Source organism: Peromyscus californicus, unplaced genomic scaffold (assembly GCF_007827085.1).
Source record: "Peromyscus californicus insignis strain IS unplaced genomic scaffold, ASM782708v3 Scaffold_11__1_contigs__length_118956290, whole genome shotgun sequence".
In the NCBI taxonomy this organism is placed as follows: domain Eukaryota; kingdom Metazoa; phylum Chordata; class Mammalia; order Rodentia; family Cricetidae; genus Peromyscus; species Peromyscus californicus.
In genome coordinates, this window is record NW_026294402.1 from 56613772 (window position 1) to 56632471 (window position 18700).

The 18700-nt window shown below is 49.4% G+C and overlaps 1 protein-coding gene across 1 annotated transcript in view; it reads right to left on the reverse strand.

Moving 5' to 3' along the window:
- The window catches only part of Paqr5 (progestin and adipoQ receptor family member 5), a 77274-nt gene that overhangs the window by 19035 nt on the left and 39539 nt on the right, over positions 1 to 18700 (reverse strand). The window contains exons 3-4 of the mRNA XM_052763178.1: positions 5078 to 5205; positions 1757 to 1962 (exon numbers count right to left, since the gene is read on the reverse strand). Of these exons, the coding sequence (XP_052619138.1) occupies positions 1757 to 1962; positions 5078 to 5205 (334 nt within the window). The remainder of the gene's footprint in view (positions 1 to 1756; positions 1963 to 5077; positions 5206 to 18700) is intronic.

Genomic DNA, 18700 nt, shown 5'->3' on the forward strand with positions numbered 1-18700 from the left:
TCTGACTTGAGCAAAGCAGGAGGTAGCACCCCTAGCCAGGGACCTGAGAGGAAGAGCAGGGGTCAGCCAAGGGTGGGCCAGGGTGGGGAGAAGACTCAGTCCTGGCTTCAGGCTCACCCAGTGTTTAAAGGTAAGGTTTAGGAGTCCCTTGTTCAGAGATGTTAGGGCATGGGAGGTTGCTCCTGGGCATGTTAGACAAAAGGCCCCATGGTTAGTCCTGAGTTACTGACAATTCAGTGTGCCTAGTTATGGGGTAGAGGAGAGGAAGGAACCAGAAAGGAATGAGAACAGGGATGTAGGAGGGGAGACATGAAGGGGTTGGGGCCATGGCAACCAGTTTTAATGATTGGAGAAAACTGGACAGTGGAGCATTGAGCAGAGTGTGTGTGTGTGTGTGTGTGTGTGTGTGTGTGTATGTGTGTGTGTGTAAGAGAGACAGAGACAGAGAGAGGGGTATGCAGGTGTACAATTATGAAGGAAGAGAAGAGGAAGAAGAATGAGTGTACTAGAATAGTATTTTAAGGTGTGTTACTTTTGTTTATGCTGCATTTGTTTAACTCTGTGAAGCTGTGTTACTGTGCCTGTGCAAAACACCTGATGGTCTAATAAAGACCTGAACAGCCAATAGTGAGTCAGGAGAAAGGATAGGTGGGGTTGGCAGGCAGAGAGAATATATAGAAGGAGAAATCTGGGAGGAAAGATAGAGGAACAAGAGAGAAGGAGGGGGACATCAGGGGCCAGCCACCCAGCCACCCAGCTACACAGCAAGCCATGGAGTAAGAGTAAGATTTACAGAAGTAAGAGAATAAGAAAGCTAAGAGGCAAGAGGTAGACGGCATAATGTAAGTTAAGAAAAGCTGGCTAGAAACTAAGCCAAGCTAAGGCCAGGCATTCATAATTAAGACTAAGCCTCCGTGTGTGATTTGTTTGGGAGTTGGGTGAAGGGCCCCCCACAAGAGCCAAAACACAAACAACAACAACCACAGATGAGTGTAACCTCCTGCGGGACAAACTCTTGCAAAAGCAGATACAGTGACTGGCTTTCACAGCTAGAGTGGGTCTAGGCGGGAGGAAGAGAGCACCAGCATCCTAAGGGATGGATGCTAAGAAGCAGGGGGAGGGGCTTCCTGGTGAGAAAAAAAAGTCCAGGAGGATGGGGCAGCACCACCTCACCCGCCTCACCAACAGCTCGCCGTCCACTCCTGCAGGGCTTTGGGCAAGTATGACACCTCCAAGCCTCTGGGGAATGTGGTTTGTGACTCCGTCCTCCTTTCTCTTCCACATATACCAGGTCCCAGCCCTGATGTGCTGGGGGCAGCCCATGGTGGCCTGTGAGAGCCAAGCCGAACATTCCAGAGTCCTTGCAAGCCTGTGGTTAATCTCGGCCCTCACTAAACGTTACAATTAAATAAATCACAGTAACCAGACTCCTAAGTTCTTAGCGCATGGGTCTGTGTGATGGAGTTACTATGTTGGGCGGTTGCTCCTCGGCTTCTCCTTAGACCTCTACAACTGGTGATGCCACTCAGAGAACAGGATGGGAGGCAAGGGGGGGGGGGGCATTTACACCACAGGAATTGGCAAACACTACAGGTCAGGGTATATCCACAGACAGCACAGGTATGAACAAGCTTCTTACAGAGCCCTGGACAGAGCCTGCATCCTCATGACTCTTCCAAAACCCATCAAGTCTCTTGGGAGACAGGCAAGTGGCACTCTCAAGGTGAGGGAATGGACGGGCAAGGGCCTCACGTACCCAGGCTGAAGAGGTTGACAGCACCATAGTCCAGAAAGTAGCAGATATGCCGGGCGTTCTTGGACATAGAGCTGAAAGTGTGCGCACAGCTGGAGGCAAGGGGGTACACACAGCTGGTGCACATGTACACGAGCATAGGCCATGAGTAGCTGTCATTCTGGATGTCTGTCATATACAGTGCAGTCACGAACCTCCACACAAAGAACCTAGAACAGAACATGCACCCACTCAATCCTCTCTTGAATGTCTTCTGCCTCCCACCCCACTGAGACACAGCCCATCCAGTGACTCTTTATACAATGAAATGACATGTACCAGAGAGGCTGCAGGGGGACAAGTGTGCCTGCCTTATTGACTTGAAGCGGTGAACTGGTAACAGACAAGTAGGGTGAAAAGACAGTCCTTAGAGATAGGATCCTTCCTACAGCATCCCGCCTAAGATATTCTCCAGTCTCAGCTTACATACCCCTAAGAATGAGGGTCTCATCCCCTCTCATGGTAGCTCTGAGTATTGGGAAGTTCATCCTAAGTCATATTTACCTAGCCTCCAACCATCCATATGTGGGTTCTGCCTACAAACACCTCCCTTTCACAAACCTCTACTGGAGAGCTAGGTCCCTTTCCCACAATGTCCACCAAGAAAAGGGACTCTCCACATCTCTTCACACAGTACTGAAGGAGGGTCACAAAGCCTTTCTGGCTACCACTGTGGTCTTTCTCCTATGGTCTAGCAGATGGGGCACTTAAGCTGTTTGCTGTTCCTTCAAAATTTTCCTTTTGTCAACAACAGATTATTCCTCCTCCTACTTGCTTGAGGTATCCTAATGCAGATTCTCCACAGTGCTCTGCACTGTTGGAGTGGATCATCTGAGAGTTTGGCTTGGCATTGGGAGCTGGGAGCAGTGTAGACAGCTCAGCTGTGCATGGACCTCAAGATACATAAGCAATGGTAGGCATTATGTAGTAGCACAAACTTCAAAACAGCCTAAACTTAGACAGGCATAATGGCACATGTACTTGGGATATAGAAGAAGGATGATCATCCTTGGTTATACAGAGAGCTCAAGGCCAGCCTGGGCTACATGAGACCCTATCTCAAAAAAAACTAAACCAAGACAACAAGAAAGCCTAAGCAAACTATGGCCCATCCTCCAGTCAGAACACCTGTTTGGAGGCCTTAGCATCTCAGACACAGATAATGTGATCTTCGAGGGAGACCATGGGAGAAATGACAGGGGGCTGGTACACATATGTCACAGTCAAGGCTTTCTGGGAAAGCTCTGGAGGGCACACAGAAAACAGGTGGCCCCGAAACTCTGGGGAGGAGAGTGAGGGGCAGAGGGGCAGCCTGGATCTGTTCCCCTGTGCAGTTTGTCAGCGTGTACAGGTTGCTGTCGACATTGCTTTGCAACAGGGCCCAGCGGATAGCCCAGGCTGGCCCTCAAAGTCACGATCTTTCTGCCTTAACTTTCCAAGTCCTGAGATTGCAGGCATGTACAACCATGCTCAGATAGCATAAAGTATTTAAAAATTTTTGCATTTATCATTGTATATATGGAATGTGGTGTGTGTGTGTGTGTGTGTGTGTGTGTGTGTGTGTGTGCACATGTGCATGCTATATCACATATATAGAGGCCAGAGAACAACTGTGTGACGTCAGTTTTTTCTTTCTACCTTTACATAGGTTCTGGAGATCAAACTCAGGCTGCCAGGCTTGCTTGCCCATTGCCTTTACCCACTGACCCATCCTGCCAGCCTCAGATTTCTACGTAAGCAAAGATTTAACATGGCTAGTGGCCTTCTTGAGCTACCAGACCTTGCTGCCACTGCCCAGAGTGCAGGCCGCAGGGCAGTCAAGCTTCTCTACGGATCATCCCACTTCACCCCAAGACTGTGTCATCTCTCCCCACTCCTGTTAGTTGCTGGATCCCCCACTCTGTCTTCTGACATCCGGTAGGGCTGGCTGTTCCATGCTGAAGCACAGGGACCTTCCTGGGACTTGTGTCCGCTTGCCACACTCGGGGACTCTCCACCTATCTCAGTTTCTCAGTAGGACTCAAAGGATTTGTTCAGGCCTGGCCTGGGCCACCATCCGTGTGCTGTATGGAAGGTGCCCCTCTCCAGCTGCATCTGTTATCATGTCAGCACAAAGGTCCTCAACCCTCCAGACCTCCACATTCTAATTCCTCAGATTCAACCCAAATATCCCAGCAGGGAGGGGCTGCTTCTGTACTGAACACATAGCAATGTTTTTCTTGTCCTTGTTGTCTGAACAGTGTAACAACCTTTGGCATAGAATTTACTTTGCCTTAGTATTTTAAGGAATCTGGAGATGATTTAAAGTGCATGGGAAGATGTGCAGAGAGATCTATAAATACTGTGCCACCTGATGCATGGACAACTTGCAGGTTCTGGCATCTTTAGGGGATCCTGGAACCAATCCCCACAGATACTCAGAGAGAGCTGCACCTGAATGCAGAGAGGTGACCCTGTTCCACCTCTCCATTACCAAGCAAAGGCTCAAGGTGTGTAAAGTTGGTCTGCACCCCACCTTTTTCAGCCTCTTGGCCTTCCTGGAACCTCCATTCCTGCACCCTTACTTCCCATAGCTTGGCTCCATTAAAGGTGACCAACAGTATATGACCCCTATAATCCCCAGATAACTGCAAGCACCCACGACTGTGCCTGCGACTTTTTGTTGTTTTCTCAGAGAGGGTCTTATGTGGCCCAGGCTGGCCACGAACTCACTATGTAGCTGAAGGTGACCTTAACTCCTCCAGCCTCTATCTCCAGAGTCCTGAGATTATAGCGTGAGGCTTCTGGGCCTAGTTTATGCAGTGCTAGGGACTGAAACCAGGGCTTGTTGAAGACACACTACAGACTGAGCTACATCTCCAGCTCCTGTATCTTTGTCTGTCTCAGGGTCTCTTCTCACTCCTCACAGCAGCCCCAAGACATGGACCGAGGATCACCCTGCTCTACAGGCAGAAAATGCCTGGCTCGGAGAGATTAAGTGACTTGCTCAAGTTAGTGACATTTTAATAAAGACTTCTTGAAGACCAGCAAAGCCTGTAAGACGGAAGGAGATGAAGATAAATGCTACCCAGTCAATAGAAACCCTAGAATCCTATGGCAATTCACAGCCTGGTGCTCAGTCCATGACAGTCCCAGCTTCTTCCCCGTCGGTCTTACATGCACCGGTACCCACTGGGGGACCCCTGACCCTAGCATAAAATCTCCCTGCCACCCAGATGTGTTTTTAAGAAGTGTAGCCCCCAGGGATCCCCCATGAGATAGGCTGTCCAGGGGGCCGAAAGGTACCAGAAGGGTAGCAGGTGCGTCCAGATGTTGAGGGTCTCATTGGTCATTTGGAAAAGGCTGAGGATACAGGCAGTGGCGGAACTCTGTGGGTGTCGGTAGCCAAAGAGGATGCCCTGCTCGTGGAACACCTGTGGAGTGAAGACAAGGAACGGGCGAGGAGGTGAGACAGAGGGACGGGTGTCTCTGGCTAGCATCAAGTTTCCTGGGTGACTGAGTAGTTCCTTGACCTGGTCCTCTCCCTTCCTGTCTTTGTCCACTCCCTTCCCAGGAGCTCCTGAGATCCCCTGTCCTCCAAGCAGTCCCTCGCCAGTTGGGACCCAAGGGCCAGGCTGGCTTTGGGAGTGCAGCCTGGCTTTGCATTCCTAGCTACGCTTACCCTTGGCATGAATGTTGTCTAAGGGTCCGTGTTTGCACTCTGCCTGAGGCCCAAGGCCTGGTCTTTAGATGCCTTCGTGGTTGGCTTGCATGTATGCTGTGTACCTGAGCCAGCCTGCCCTGGATGTCAGAAGCTAGGAGGGTGATCTCTGCAAGAGATCCTGCCAGTGGGATGATGTATTCACAAGGCACTTCATAAAGGCCTTTTGATGATGAGGCCAGTGATGCTGAAGCCTGGACTGTGGGAAGAGGAGGCTGGCCACAGCAGGATCATTGAGCCACACAGTCCCCAAGAGGCCACTTGGTAAGCACCGTTCTTTCTTCCCCCAATACCTCCAGTAAGAAACTTAGACTGGCCGGGTAAGAGCTGGGGTATTGACTTGTATTGTATTATATCCATTAAACATGGTAACAAAGGGCTAGGAGATGGTTCAGTAGGCGAAGGGTCTGTTGTGCAATCATGAGTACCTGAGTTTGGATTTCAAGCACCAGTGTGAAGTCCTAAGCATGGGAAGCAGGGAGAGCCTGTAATTCCAGTGCTGGGGAGATGGGGACAGAAGGACCCCCGGGGTTTGTCGGGCAGCCATTCTAGCCAATTGGTGAGCACTGGGTTTAGTACAAGATGCTGTCTCAAAGAATACGGTGGCAGCTGGGTGTGGTAGAGCACCCCTCAGAAGACAGTCAGGCAGATCTCTGTGAGTTCAAGGCCAGCATGGTCCATGTAGCAAGCTCCGGGCCAGCCAAGGCTACATAGAGAGACCCTGACTCAATAAATATGTAAATAAAGAAGGTGGCAATGCAACAGGGGGGATGTCCAGTGTCACTCTGACCTGCACGTGAACACGCATGCGCTCATACACACCACAACTGACAAAACACTGCGGCAAGCGGGCCCCCAACTCAGAATGCAGTGTCAAGGGAGGAAAAGTGGACTCTAGTCCTGCCCGACTACGGAAATGCATATACTCACAGTGGGGCAGGGGCTGGGAAGGACACAGAAAAGGAAAGGCTTCCATTTGCTGAGCTAGTTGGATAACAGGAAATGCATCTCCCTTTTCGTGTTGTCGCTTAGCTCAAGGTTTCTTCCCACGTCTGGCATCCGGGGCCAGATGGTTCTTTGATGTGAAGACTGGCCTGCTGTGTGCCTGGCCTGTCTATCAGCTGGAAGCACTCACTCTGACTGCAAAGCCCTTCCCATGTCAAGTTATGACAACTCAAAGTCTTCAGACACTGGAATGGTCTCTTGGCGGCAACATCTAACTCTGGTTAAGAACACCACTTTTGTTTGGTTTGTGACAGGCTCACTCTGTATAGCTCAGGCTGACTTCAAACTCATAGCAATCCTCCTGCTTCAGCCTCCCCAATGCTAAAATCATATGTGTAAAACATCATGCCTGGCTAGAACCACTGATTTCAATGGTTTAAAGACTCATAACCTCTGGAAGGTAAATTATAGCTAGTGAGATGGCTTCACAGGTAACGGTGCTCACTGCCAAGACTTACGGCCGGAGTTCAATTTCCAAACCCACACGGTGGGAGGGGAGAACTGACTCCTGCAAGTTATCTTCTGACCTCCACACATGCATGCATGCATGCATGAACACACACACACACACACACACACACACACACACACACACACACACACACACACACTATAGGACTGGGTTGGCAGAGACAAATTATCACAATGTTGCTTGGTATTTAGTCCCCATGATGGAAATCAAGTCACACACTTGAAGTTTCCCCTTTGCTGTCTTGTGGGAGAAGGGGCAGCTGCAAGAGCCCCCCCCCCCCCCGCCCCGGCTGAGCACGCATGAAGCCTTGGGTTTTATTTTTATTTCACAGCACTGAAAACCAAAGCAAAGCATTGCACAGAGCACAGCTGTTCCTACCTCTCGCTGTTCCAGTCAAGAGTTCCCACAGAGCTATAAAGAAAGTAAGTCAGAAGGCATATTCAGAAGGCACAGGCCTGAAATCTTAGCCCTGGGGAGGCTGAGGCAGGAGGATCTCTACGAGCCCAAGGCCAACCTGGCATACATAGCAGGACTTCATCTCAAAAAAGAAGAACCACACTGACGCCCCTGTGGTGCCATGGGACCTATGAAATGGGAAGGTGGTGACCTGCACGGTAGGTGTTACAGTTTCCTTTCTCCTGCTGTGATAAAATCCTCTGACCAAAAGCAACTTGGAAAAGGAAAGATTGACTTTTATAATCCCAGATCGCAGCCCATCACTGACAGGAGCCCAAGGCAGGCCTGCTGGCTACTCCACACATCATTAACTCCAATCAAGAAACTCGTTTCACAGCCAAGAAATACAGCAGGAACCACGGAGAATGCTGCTTGCTAACTCGCTTGCTCCCAGGCTCAGGCTCAGCTAGCTTTCTTAGATAGCCCGGGATCACCTGCCCAGGGAATGGTGCCGCTCACGGTGGGCGGGAGCCCTCCTACATTAACTAACAGTCGAGAGAATCCCCCATAGACACGCCCATAGGACAATCTGATCAAGGCAGTTCCTCAGTGGGGGCTCACCTCTCAGAAGACTCTAGGCTGTGTCAAGCTGACAGTTAAGACTAACCAGGGCAGCAGATGTGTGGCTTTCTCGTGTTAGCTATACCAATTTTAGGAAACATTAAATTCAGTGCTGGCGAAACTGGTTAGGCAGTGGGAGGGGGGACAGAGAAGCTGATTTATGGTCTCATAAAGAAATACAGTTTGGGGGCTGGAGAGATAGCTCATCGGTTAACAGCCCTTGCTGCTCTTGTACAGGACCTGGGTTCACTTTCTAGCACCTTCATGATGGCTTGTAACCACATAACCACTTGTGACTCCAGTTCCAGGGAATTCAACACGCTCTTCTTGCTTCCCTGGGCACCACACACATGATTTGAGTGGGGGCAAGTGAGAGGGGGAAGTTGGAGGTGGACAGGATCAAGATGCATTGTATACATGTTTTATATTGTCAATAAATAAAAGACATTATAAACTCATATTTAAGACAGCAGTAAATATATATACTTTAAAAAAAAAAGAAATACAATTTGAATTAGGTTTGGGCCTTAGCTAATGAAAATGATTTGCTTCCATTTTTATAAAATTGTTTTCATTTTACATACCAACCACAGTTCCCCCTCCCTCTGCTTCTTCTACTCCCCTACCCCAACTCTTCTCCTACTCCACCCCCCATCCACTCCTCAGAGAGGGTAAGGCCTCCCTTGGGGAGTCAACAAAGCCTGGCACATCAAGTTGAGGCAGGACCAAGCCCCTCCCGCTCCTGAGTAAGGCCTCCCACCATAGGGAATGGGCTCCAAAAAGCCAGTTCATGTACCAGGATAAATCCTGGTCCTACTGCCAGGGGCCCCACAAACAGATCAAGCCACACAACTGTCACCCACATTCAGAGGGCCTATTTCGGTCCCATGTTGGTCCAGAGTCTGTGAGGTCCCACTAGCTTGGGTCAGCTGTCTCTGTGATCGTGATGATCCCATCATGATCTTGACCCCCACCCCTCCTCATATAATCCCTCCTGTGACTCTTCAACTGGACTCCAGGAACTTGTCTCAGTGTTTTGATTTGCTTCCATTTTAAAAAAAACAATCATTTAATATTCTGTCTTTTGGGGAAAGGATCTCATGCAGCCCCGGCTGGCCTTGAACTAGATGCACAGAATGACTGTAAACTTCTGATCGTCCTGCCTTCACCTCCAGAGTGTTGAGATTACGCATGCACCACCACACCCGGTTTATGGGGCTCTGGAGATCAGACCCCGTACTTCTAACATACAACCAGAGCCGCATCCCAGCCCTTGTTCCAGTTTCAGATTCACTGGTCTGCTGATGTACCTGGCTTACAGTGAACAGAGTCATACCATAGACATAGGAATCTGGACCTGCACCCTCCACCTGGGCTATGGGTAAGGAAGCACGTGGGCCTTCTGCCTTTGATGCATGTGGAACAGGCTGTCTCTAATTTGGGGCATTCAGAAGGTTCTCCCTCAGAAAATGTACCTCCCAAGGGCTTCTCATTGATCCATCGTCAGACTACTTTTCAAGTGTTTGTCTTTTTCTTTTCTACTTTAAAAAGAAAAAAATTCCAGTGGGGATTTTTTTGGGGGGTTGCTGGGAAGATGGCTCAGAATTAAGAGCACTTGCTATTCTTACAGAGGACCTGGGTTCAGTTCCCAGCACCCACATGCCAACTCACAGCTATCAGTTAACTCCAGTTTTAGGGGATCTAGCACCCTCTTCTGGGCTCTTTGGGTACTGCACATACCTGATGCATATGCATACATGCAAGCCAAATGTTCATACATACAAAATTAACTAAATAAATCCTTTAAAAGTTTTGAAGCAGACTAAAGAATTGGGTGCTTATTAAGGTGCAAAGTCTCCAGAAAGGAGCATGCATAATTACTTGTTTGCTCCTTTGTGTGAGTTAGCTAAACAGAGCCTTACTTTAAATTGTTGCGTAACACACAGCAAGGAAGACTTTACTCAGGACCACTGTAATAGCTGTGGCATAGGCAAGTGGAGTCTCTAGCCAAGGAGCAGATTGAGGGCTAGTCGTTGGAAAATCCCTAAGAGATGAGAGGAACCCGGCTAAACCAACCTGACGAGATTCTTGCTGAAAACAAGCCAGAGTGGTTGACTTTATCTGGGAGAGTGGGAGATAAAGAATCTGATCCTATAGCAAGGTGGTTGCATGTCAAGGAGTAAGGCTTCTGGCTAGCCCAGAAGGGGTCGCTCACAAACTGCCCAGGTGACTCAGCATGCCACCAACCACTACTTTCCTCTTTGTGGGTCCTGGCATTCTGGCCAGCACAGGTGGGAACAGTCAAAAGCCTGAAGGGAAGAGCTGGGATATTGACCCTGTTAGCCACATGTGAGAATCTCGTCCCAGGGCTGGGGATGTAGCTCAGCTGGTAGATAGCTTGCTTGGCAAGCACCGAGCCCTGGATTTGTTCCTCAGTATGGCATCGACCAGGCGGAGTGGTGCGTTCCTCTAATCCCAGCACTCAGGAGGTGGCAGCAGGGGGACCGGTTTCAAAGCCATTCTTGGCTTCATATGACATTCAGGGCCAGCCTGGGCTACACGTTTCCGTCTAAAAAGAGGAGGAGGAGGAGGAGGAGGAGGAGGAGGAGGAGGAGGAGGAGGAGGAGGAGAGAGGAGGAGCAGGAGCAGGAGCAGGAGCAGGAGCAGGAGCAGGAGGAGGAGGAAAAAGATCTGGTCCCTAATCTGAGGGTGGGAGAAGAGGTCTTTGACAAAGCCAGGACTGGGTACTGATTAAAGAGCCTGCTTCCACGTGTCCTAGACATGTATGACAAGCCCATGTGATATGGGCAGGATTTCAAGTAGCTCTTGAGAAGCCATGGCCTGTGGGTAGGGGACAGATAAAGACAACAACCTTCTGTGACTCAGGAAAGAATGTCTTTTACTTGAAATAACCCACTGACCCACCCCTCCCCTCCCTGAACCTCTATTTATTGGCCCAAATTGCTAGCACTCAGATGTGCTCCTGCTCCCAGTAGCTCTGAGTACAAGGGGGAAGCAAGTCCCTCCCCCTCGCCACCCCAGCCTCAGCAAAGCACTCCACACATGGAGCTGATCTCCGAAGCACACAGGCTACATACATCAAAACAGCAAAGAGGACATTTGAAAACAATTTCGTATGCCAAGCTCAGTTTGATCCCCAACGGCAAATTACAATCATCGCCTCGCTACCCCGCAAGCCTGGCTCCGTTTCCAGCGACCCCCCTCCCTCGGAGTAAGCAGGCACCTGCTTATTTGCACAGCAGAATCGATTTGCAGGGTTCCATTTCGAATCTATGGTGGCAGACTGGGCAATTTGGAGCGAAATGAAACCAAGTCGCATGCAGTCTATTAGGAGGGAGAACCTCCAGGCCCCCAGGGTGGAAGGGTGAATCAGGCAGTTTGCTCTTCTGGTGCCGGCTGTAACCTTGGCACTGTGGAAGGCTCCCCACACACCAAGAGCCCAGTGCACCTGCCAGCTGAGGCCTGAAATTCCACCCTTCGGTTTTTCTAGCTATGAAACTGCAAATCACCTGAGGGGAAATAAGTGAGCGTCTCTGGCCTGTGGTAACTAACAGATTTTGATGGTAAGAAAGGGAAAGGGGAAGAGGGGATGTGGGAGGAACGGCAGATGCCATCTAGCACGTGCTCTTCATTTCCTGTCCCAACGTCACAGAATCTTCACAACCACCTTGCAGAGTCCTTTATGGTCCTCCTGACAGAGGAAAGGGGAAGGACATCTATTCCTGTTCCCAGTGACCACAGGAGTCAGGCTGAAACCCACATACAAGCCTCAGGCTCCACTTCCGGCCATGAGTGCATTCTCTCCCGTACTGCTAAGCAGGGCACTGTTGAGAGGGACAGCTCTCACCCGGTCCCCTGGGGTGGGATTCTGGACCGTCCTGTCCTCGACTCTGAGCTTCAGTCTCTTCTATAAGTGTCGTTGAGGACAGAATTACAGTCCCCCTCAAGTTTATATGTTGAAATGCTGCTATCCCCTAACACACCGTATTTGAAGATGGCCTAGAACTCCCCATGTACTCATAGATAACCTTGAACTTCTGATCCTCCTGCCTCCACCTCCTAAGTGCTGAGATTACAGGTATGCAGCACCATTCCCAGCTGGAGATCAAACCCAGAGCTCTGTACATTCTAGGGAAGCCTTCTCTCTGAGCTACACCCCCAGCCCTGATAAGAGAGTCTCACACTTAAAACAAAGCCATTAGAATGGGCTGTTATCAAATCTGGCTGGTGACTCTAGGGAGAGGAAGTCTGGATTGCCACAGAGGCTCCAGGTGTGTGTGTGTACAAAGTGAAGACCCCACCGTGAGGCAATAAGAGGGAAGCCATCTGTGAGCCAAGGAGGGAGGCCCAGAGGAACAGCCCTGCCCGCATCTCAATCTTGGTCTTCTGGTACCCAGAGCTTTAGTCCTCAGAGCTTCTTCTAAAGCTGCGCAGCATCACTCATAAGCTTGGCAGGTCACCCAAGGGTCTCACTGCACTTGGGTGGCCGGTATAAGAATCTTCAGTTATGTATTTATTATCTGGGACAGTTTCATGCATCCCAGGCTGAACTCAAACTCATTATATAGTTGAAACTGGCCTTGAACTCCTGACTCTCCTGCTTCTGGCTCTAGAGAGCTGGAATGACATGGAGGCCCCAGCAGGCCTAGAGGGAGATCGCTTTCTAAGCAGCTTTCTGCAGATGCTGATGCTTCAGCTCTTACAGCCCAGCTCCTGATGCTCCTCTGTGCTGCCACCCCACAGCCCAGAATCCAGTTTATCTCAGAAGAGGACATTCCCTTTAAGTAAGAGTGGCAAGATGAGTACCAAGGTAGAGTGTTATGGTTTCAGTCTAAAATGCTCCCACAGGATCTTGTACTGGGGGCCTAGCGTCCACTGATGGGCCTTCAGGAAGCGACTAGATCCCGAAGGCCCTGACCTAGACAGTGGATGCATATCCTGGTGGATGCATGCCGTGAGCATTATGAGAGGTGCTGAAAAGCAGGAGGTTGGGCCTTGCTAGAGGAAGTCGATCTGTAGAGGTGTGTTGTGGGAACTCTATCTTGTCTTGGTCCCTTCCTGTATCCCTGTTCCCTGCTTCCTGGCCACTGTGATGTGAGCTGCTGTGTCACACCCTGCTGCGACGGACTGAAACCCTGAGCTGAATCCTTCCTTCCTCCTTTTAAGCTGTTCGCATCAGGCACAGTGAAAAGAACACCACTTAATACACAGGGGCATGAAAGGCCAGCCCAGGGAGAAGTCGGGACCAGGGGATGTCTGGTGAGAGGTTTGCAGGCAGAAAGAAGGCCAGAGAAATGCAAGGTTTCTGGATTTCAAGATGGAGAGAGTGGATCAGGAGCCAAGGAATGGGGCACTTCTAGAAGCTGGGAAGAGTAAGGAACAGGTTCTCCCTACATCGTCCTTCACTGGGATTCTAGCCCACCAATCCATGCCACACTCGTGGTCCACAGGACTGTAAGACAATATAGCTGGTTCACTGTCGTTTCGTTTCTTCAGTGATAGGGATGAAGTCCGGGGGCTTGTGTGTGCTAGGCTAGACCCCTCTGTGCTGGACTAGACCCCTGTGCGCTGGGTTAGACCCCTGTGCGCTGGGCTAGACCCCTGTGCGCTGGGCTAGACCCCTGTGTGCTGGGATAGACCCCTGTGCGCTGGGCTAGACCCCTGTGTGCTGGGATAGACCCCTGTGTGCTGGGATAGACCCCTGTGCGCTAGGCTAGACCTCTGGGCCTCTTTTACTTAAGCCACCAAATGTGTGAAAAGTTTGTGACAGAAGTACCAGGAAACTAATAAAAGTCAGAATTTGACAAAAATCCCAAAGTGTGCCCAACTCCAGCAAACAACTCAAAACTCAACATGTTTTGAGTTGTTTGCTGCAGTTGGAACCTCTTTTTTTTCCTTTCAGATTTGTTTATTTTTATTTTATGCATGTGGGTGTTTTGCTCACATGTATCAACTGTGCATTATGTGCATGCAGTGCCTGTGGAGGCCAGAAGAGGGCACTGGACCCCGTGGAACTGGAGTTACAGACAGTTGCAAGAAAACATGGACTGGGAACTGGACCTGGGTCCTCGGCAAAATCAGCTACTGCTCTTAGCCACTGAGCAATGCTCTTCCCCACTGAGCAATGCTCTTACCCACTGAGCCATCTCTCCAGCCCCTGAAAGCATTCTTTGAAACAGTTCAGAGGTGTGTATGTCATTCTCTGAATGATCCCCAGGATGAGATAACTTCCTGAAACACATAGCCAATTTAACCTTAAACTCTCATTTCACCCAGTGAGAAGGTTAAGAGAAGAGAACATGTGGATTTCGTTTAGATAAGATACACAGTGCCTAGAAGAAATCAATGAAACCAAAGATCTCTGATTGATCCAAGGTGGGAGATTACATTAATTATGGGTTTGAGTTCTCTACTGGTATTTGTTATAGGATATTGTTAGCCAACGCTTAAAAAAATCATCTATGTGGAGCTGAGTTTGGTGGGAAGAGCCCATCTCAATCTCGTTTCCAAGTTAGGCCAACTATTTCACTTTAAAAAGAATCTTAAAAATAGGTATTTTTGGTGAGTGGTGTTAAAAATAGGCATTTTTGGCAAAGAGTATAGCTCAGTTGGTAGAGTGTGATAAATAGAGTTACTGGAAACCAAGGAAGATTAAAGATTAGAGAAAAATCTCTGCCAGGTGTGGTGACTGGGGAGGCAGAGGCAGGCAGATCTCTGTGAGTTTGAGGCCAGCCTGGGCTACCGAGTGAGATCCCGAACAGCTGGGGATACATAGAGAGACCCCGTCTCAAAATAAAAAACAGAGTAAAACAGAACAAACAAACAAACCCCCCTGTGATGGTTTAGAAGAAAATGGCCCCTAAAGAGAGTGGCACTATGAGGTGTGGCTTTATTGGAGTAGGTATGGCCTTGTTGGAGGAAGTGTGTCACTGTGGAGGCAGGCTTCGAGGTCTCATGTATGCTCAAGCTTCACTCAGTATGATACTCAGTCCACTTCCTGTTGCCTGCAAGATGTAGGACTCTCAGCTACTTCTCCAGCACCATGTCTACCTGCTTGCTACCATGTCCCATCATGACGATAATGGACTGGACCTCTGAACTGTAAGCCAGCCACCCCAATGAGATGTTTTCCTTTATAAGAGTTGCTGTGGTCATGGTGTCTCTTCACAGCAATGAAACCCTATGACAGACTCCCAAGGATTCAGAGCCCTCTGATAATCTGTCTGTGGGATTTTGGTCAAAATCTACACTGTCTCTGAGAACCAAGACGTCTCAAGTGGATAAGGAATGCAGTTACAAAGAGGAAAAGCTCAAGGCTTTGCAGGTCCCAGAGGCAAGCCCAAAGCCTCCCTCAAGGACCTCCACCTTAACTCAAACATGCACACTCAGGAACAGCAGCAGCAAGAGCAGGGCCAGAAACAGAGTCACAAGGGTTGGAGAGATGGCTCAGCGGTTAAGGGCACAGGCTGTTCTAGCTGACTGAGGTTCAGTTTCCAACCTGGTGGCTCATGACCGTCTGTTACTCTAGTTCCAAGAGACCTGACGCCCTCTGCTGGCCACCATAGGCACTGCATGTGGCCAAACATCCACAAAATAAAAACATGTAAAACCTCAAAAATAAAAAAAATTTAATCGAGGACCGGAGGGATGGAGTCACAGCTAGGTGTGGTGGAGCAGGGTGGCAATCCCAGCACTAAAGAGGCAGCAGCAAGAGGATCATCTTGAGGCTAATCTGGTTTATATAGAAAGTTCCGAGGCATCAGGACTGCATAGTGGGGCCCTGACCCAAAGAGCAAAAGAGGGAAAAAAAAAAGAGAGGGAAAAGGGAAAAGGCAAAATGAAGAAGAGGAGGGAGAAGAAAGAAAGAAAAGCTTGAAGAAGACGCTGAAATGTAAAAGAACTGTGTTCAATGAAATAGAAATATAAAGCAGAAACATTTGAAAAGGGCCTAAATAGAGTAACTTCTAGAAACAATTTTAAAAAAAGTGACATTGAAAGGGGAAGCTAAAGACTAGGCCTGCCTGAGGAGGAATTAGCAACTGAAAGACGAGCCAAGGAGCTTTCCAGAACAGTCTAGAAAGACTGAGACAGAAATCGGAAAAAGCAAAACAGAAACCTGGCTATTCCTCCAAAAGGGTGAAGCATGGTTTTAATGCGACATTCATAGCAACGACTGACGCCTTTGTAGAACTGTTAACCGTTAAAAGTCTTCAGGCCCAAGAAGTCAGGGATGGCAGAAAGTCAGCAGTCACCAGCGGCCCCGTGTGCTGCCCCGTTTCTTAGACTTGCTGGAAGTCAGGTCGGAGTCAGGTGATTATTTCCAGGTAAGGCTCAAAGGCCAGGATGGTTCAAAGCTACAGTGCCTGGAAATTACAGTACATTTTCTTCACATTTATAATTTTTATTTATTCTGTGTGTGTGTGTGTGTGTGTGTGTGTGTGTGTGTGTGTGTGTGTGTGTGATAGTGCTTGTATAGAGGTTATACAACAACTAGTAGGAATTGGTGTGCGCCTCCCACCATGTGAATCCTGGGGATCGAACTCAGGTCGTCAAGCTTGGCTGCAGGTGCCTTCACCTGGGGAGCCAAGAGTGCAATTCAGAGAGATGTTTTCCACACTCAGAACTCAGCCAGCTCACCTCTTTGGGGCAATTGTTTTGGGTCAAAGGGCACAATCTTGCCTTCATTATGGTCCCTTCTCAGGATCAGCCCACCCCCACCTACCAAGGATTCAAAGTCTGGACCTACTTTTTTCATTCGGGGCAGTTCTGAACAGTGAACTGTTCATGGCAGAGCCCTTGTGTGATGGGCATGTGATGGGCTTGTGTGATGGGGAGAGCCCCTGATACCAGGGCTCCTCCCCCACCCTGCCATCCTCACTTCTCAGGGGCTCTGTTTCTGAGAAGGCACCCCAGTGAACTTCCTACACACCAATTTCTATCTCAGAGCTTGTTTCTGGGAAACCCTCCTGAAGATGCTGTCCTCTCTTTTCCCCTCTGTGGTGACCTTGGAGGCCACCTGTCCCAGATGGTGCAGCTAGGAGATGACAGATCTTCCACCTGCTTGCATTTCCCAGTGACAGCTACGTCATTTGAAGGGAAAGAAATCTTTGACCCCTCAAGTCGCTGAGGTATCTGGGGTCCCAGGAGCCCAGCTGACCTCAAATTCACTATGTAGCCAAGGATGCCTGCGAGGTTCTGATCTTCCTGCCTCTACCTCATGAGTGCTGAGAGTATAGGCACATGGTCCTGGGACTTGAACCTGGCACGTTTTTGCATGCTCGACAAGTACTCTGTCAGTTGAGCTACATTCCCAGTCAATCCTGGGTAACTTTTAACCTGTTTGCCTACCCCTTGTGCCTAGGACAGCTGTTCATAAAACAGCTGAAGTGATCTCTAAACCAGCAGACAGAGAAACATGCCTCTAAGTAGAGGGGGAAACAGAACGTGAAAAGGGAATAAGGAAGCTAAGACTGTGACGCTCTATCCCAAGCAACTGCAGTGGAAGGCAGAAGCAGAGAAAAGAGATTCACACGAGACAGTTGGAACCGATGCAAATCCCTCTGTAACACATCACCCTAAACATTAACGGAGCGCACGGAGCAGTGAGAAGAGACATGTGCCGCCAAGATAAACCCCCAACCACGAGCTGTTTACACAAGGCACAGTTAAAACGCAATGACAGGAAGGGTGGAAAAGCAGAGGAAGACAAGAGACGACTCAAAAAAAAAATAGTAATAAAAACGGTGAACCTGGGTTGTAGCACCAGATGGGACCTGAGACGGCAGAGCAGTCTGAATAAAGTCACTGAAAAATCATCCTTTTCTTCACCAGGGAGCTACATGAGGTGCCAAGGTTATACCTAGGGGACACTGAAATTTTTTATTTCATTTATTTTATGTGTGTGTGTGTATGTGTGTGTGTATGTGTGTTCATCTGTGCACATCTGCATGCAGATGTGTGCACGTGTGTATGGAAGCCAGAGGACAATCTCCAGGGTGTCATCTGTCAGTCTTCCTCAGGGGCCATCCATCTTGTTTTTTTGAGACAGAGTCACTCATTGGCCTGTGCAGACTAGGCTAGGCTGGCTGGCCAGTGAGCCCCAGGGATCCATATCTGTCCCTGTCTCCCATGCTGGGGTTACAAGCTTTCACCAGTGTTTTTACTTGGGTTCTGGGATTTGAACTCATGTCCTCAGGCTCGCACAACAAGCAGCACCTTGCCACTCCTTATCCCCCAGGCCCAAAACTCATCTTGTCTCTCTCCCGATCCCTTCCTTCCTTGAGAGGAAGTGACAGATTTCTCCCCTGAGCTGCTTTACAAAGTACTCAGGAGTGTTCTGAGAGTCCCCCGAGCTTCAGAGGAGCCCACTTAGGAGAGTTTGCCTGCAAGTCTCCTCTGAGTCCCGTAGAGAAACATCTTGCATGCAGGAAGAAGTCAATAGAAATGTCATGAATGAATAAATGCAAGACTTACCCTATCACTAGTCACAGCCACTGATGTGTGAGCGGCGAGGGCAGTGGGCTGCCCTGTGAGACCAGAGCCCTGCTGAAGGACCTCCTTCAGAACTTCCAGCTTTCCTCATCTCGTCCCACAGCTGCTCTGTACTGCGTATGATTCTGCCCGGTGCCGTCTCCCTAGCATCCCCTAGCTCTAGACCTCCAGATTAGAGCCTGTCAGGTATCTCCGCTCAGTG